Source organism: Thamnophis elegans, chromosome Z (assembly GCF_009769535.1).
Source record: "Thamnophis elegans isolate rThaEle1 chromosome Z, rThaEle1.pri, whole genome shotgun sequence".
NCBI classification, from domain to species: domain Eukaryota; kingdom Metazoa; phylum Chordata; class Lepidosauria; order Squamata; family Colubridae; genus Thamnophis; species Thamnophis elegans.
In genome coordinates, this window is record NC_045558.1 from 111,207,338 (window position 1) to 111,210,367 (window position 3,030).

A 3,030-nucleotide genomic window follows, 5' to 3' on the forward strand; every position below is an offset into this window, starting at 1 on the left:
CTGTCCCTGGGAAGCGGGACTTTTAAGGACAGTCACTCCAAATAACTGGCATTCTGAGTATTAGTTGTATGGCCCAATGTCAAAGTTCAAAGGCCAAGAACCAGATATTCTTTTGACAAGCACAAGATAGTAAATGACTATAAATACAGGGCAAGAGGGGAACTTGGGGATGCTGTGTTAGCAATGGAAATCAAGGAAGGAAGCAATGAAGTTGAAAGGGCAAAAGCTACCACATAAAATTAGGAAAAGTGCAAAATGTAGGAAGAAATTGGAAAATTAAAGAAAATAAAAGAGTGGAAAATGGAAATAGAATTACTGCCCATCTTATTACATAATTAGCTAATATTCTTTGTCCATTTTACGTACCTATTTGCAAAATTCTGAAAAGTTCAGGGAAAATGGTTTGGCAACAAGACACTAGATACGCTTCTCCTGGAATTTACAAAATATTTGGAACTACAGATTGAAATGAATGTTTTGATATTGATGGCCATCAAAACAAGCCTGTTTATAAGTTCAGGAGAGTTTGAAGTGCTTACTTACTGAATTCAAGGCCATCAGGGAATACCAACACTATAGTTTTGACTGAGAAGATGAAAATATTCTTGCTCAAAAAAAAAACATATTGGAAGAAACCACCCATGTTTGCCCCAAAGTGTCCAAGGATTGACCAGGTGTTGAAACTGACTTAAGGTTTTCTTTATTTTCCTCATAAACTACAATGGAGTTTCCCCAGTTATGTAAAAATGAAGTTGGGCTGGGCAACAGTTTAAATTTGAGAGCAAATGGTTTTCAGAGTATTCATGAATGGGCATTATTGCACCAACTGTCAAATTTTTAAACAAAATGTGTCCAAATTGTAAAATACATTGTTTTTAACCTGAATGCTTTTGCACATTCATTCCCAAAATTTGCAATCCAAGCGCAGTGGGACTATGTAAATAAAAGACACTAAAAAATATGTGAAGATAAATCAACCCATCCTTCAATGGATGCCTACAGAAATAAATTGGGGCTAAAAGCAAAGTAATTTTTTTTTTTAAATGACAATTTTAAGTGCCTCAAACCTTTCCTTTCATATTCAAAGTCCAAGAAAGCCTCAGCCTCTGTTATCCTTAAGAATTTCTGAGATTCTTAATTTGAGGATAAAATGGCATTTAAAAATTCTTGAAAAACTGGGGTATTTTTAAATGATAACCTCTGATAAAGCCACTCGATTGCAAATAACTCAAAATAATATTTGTACAAGATATATTTAGACTTCCAAGTACATTTCCATTTCAGTGAATTGTACTAGTCATGTTATATTATTTCTCTGAGGAAAAAGCATGTGCTTTTTGAAAGCATCTATTTTTATTTAATAGAATTTTAAAGGAAATGAGATTAAAGGCATGACATCATTCTGAAATCATATTTAGATATGAAACAGAAATATATAGTCAACACTGATACTGGAAATAATTATATGAAGTAATGTTTAGGTTCTATATCACAAAACATTAATGTACATTAACACATACTTACAATCAGGTAATTTATCTGCTGAAATTTAAATGGCAATTCTGGACCATTTTTTGTTAAAAATCATTAATATATATTTCACTCATCAGACATGGAATTCATTTTTTTAATTACAATATTCCTAGAACATGTACATGCAACCGTAACTGTTTAAAACTTTAGCCAAAACTGAAAATTATTTTTGCAGAAGGGGTTTGAACATGTACGGAAAATTAGTTTCCAGAATTCCATTTTGAGCTCATGGTTCCTTATGCTGTAGATCAGGGGATTTATGAGTGGTGGTACCACACTGTAGAACAAAGAAATCAAGAGATCTGAGGTTGATGGGAAACTGTATGTGGGTCTCACGTATGCAAAGGTACCACTAACAATAAACAGACAAATGACTATAAGATGGGGCAAACAAGTAGAGAATGCCTTTTGCTTCCCTTGAGTAGATGGGATTTGCAAAACTTCTCTAAAAATCTTAACATATGAGCAAACAATCACAGCAAAAAGAATGAACCCTATAGAACAACCAAAGATAAGTGCCTGTTCTTCTGCAACATAAGAGTCAAAGCAAGAAATCTTGAGCAACTGAGGAATTTCACAGAAAAACTGATTGATAATTCTGGAACAGAACTTCACTGTAGATAAATTTCCAATATAGAGAGCTGAATAGAAAAGACCACCCATCCATGCACTAGTTATCATTTGTATGCAGACTTTTTTGTTCATTACCATCTCATAGTATAAAGGATTGCAGATGGCTACATAACGATCATATGCCATGACAACTAGGAGGAAGAGATGAGACATTACAAAGAAAACAAAGAAGAAAACTTGACAGAAACATCCAGAATAAGAAATAGTTTCAGTGTTCATCAGAGAATTCAGCATGGACTTGGGAACTGTGACAGAGATGGAGCCAAGATCTTGCAAGGATAAATTGGCTAGAAAAAAATACATGGGTGTGTGAAGTTGATGGCTATAAAGAATGACAGTAATGATAATGAGATTCTCAATGAGAGCCACTAAATAAATTAGTAAAAAAGTGATGACATGAAATATTCGTAACTCCTTAGTATTGGGCAATCCACGCAGTAGGAATTCATCAATCCTTGACTGATTTTCCATAGTGCTGTTCCTGCTGTGCAGTCTGTAGAAAGAACTCAACAATCACACTCCTTTCCATGCATTATAATTCAAGCCACAATGGAATATTTTTAAAATCATTTTTTTCCATCTTGTAAGAAGGAAACAAAGCTTTGTCTATAGAGGGTTTGTAATTATTCTCAAGGGGACTCATTTTTCAGAAACTTAGTTTGGTTCAGGAACCCTGAAGTATATTAGGTAAGTGAGAAGAAGTTTAGACTTTTTGTTTATTCAAAGATTAAACCCAGTGCTATATATTTGTTGATTGTAAAACACAAACTTGCATTTTAAATTGCTGCATTTATGCTTCCTTCCTTTTTTCCCTCCCTTCCTTCCTCCTTCCCTCCTTATCCTCTTATTATAGGAAGAAAGGAA

At 33.9% G+C, this 3,030-nt stretch overlaps 1 protein-coding gene across 1 annotated transcript; it reads right to left on the reverse strand.

Annotated features, from left to right (window-relative positions):
* Window positions 1–1,671: 1,671 nt before the first annotated feature.
* LOC116521462 (olfactory receptor 14A16-like) lies at window positions 1,672–2,637 on the reverse strand. The gene has a single exon (XM_032236132.1). The coding sequence runs from the start codon at window positions 2,635–2,637 to the stop codon at window positions 1,672–1,674; it is 966 nt and encodes a 321-aa protein (XP_032092023.1).
* Window positions 2,638–3,030: the final 393 nt, after the last annotated feature.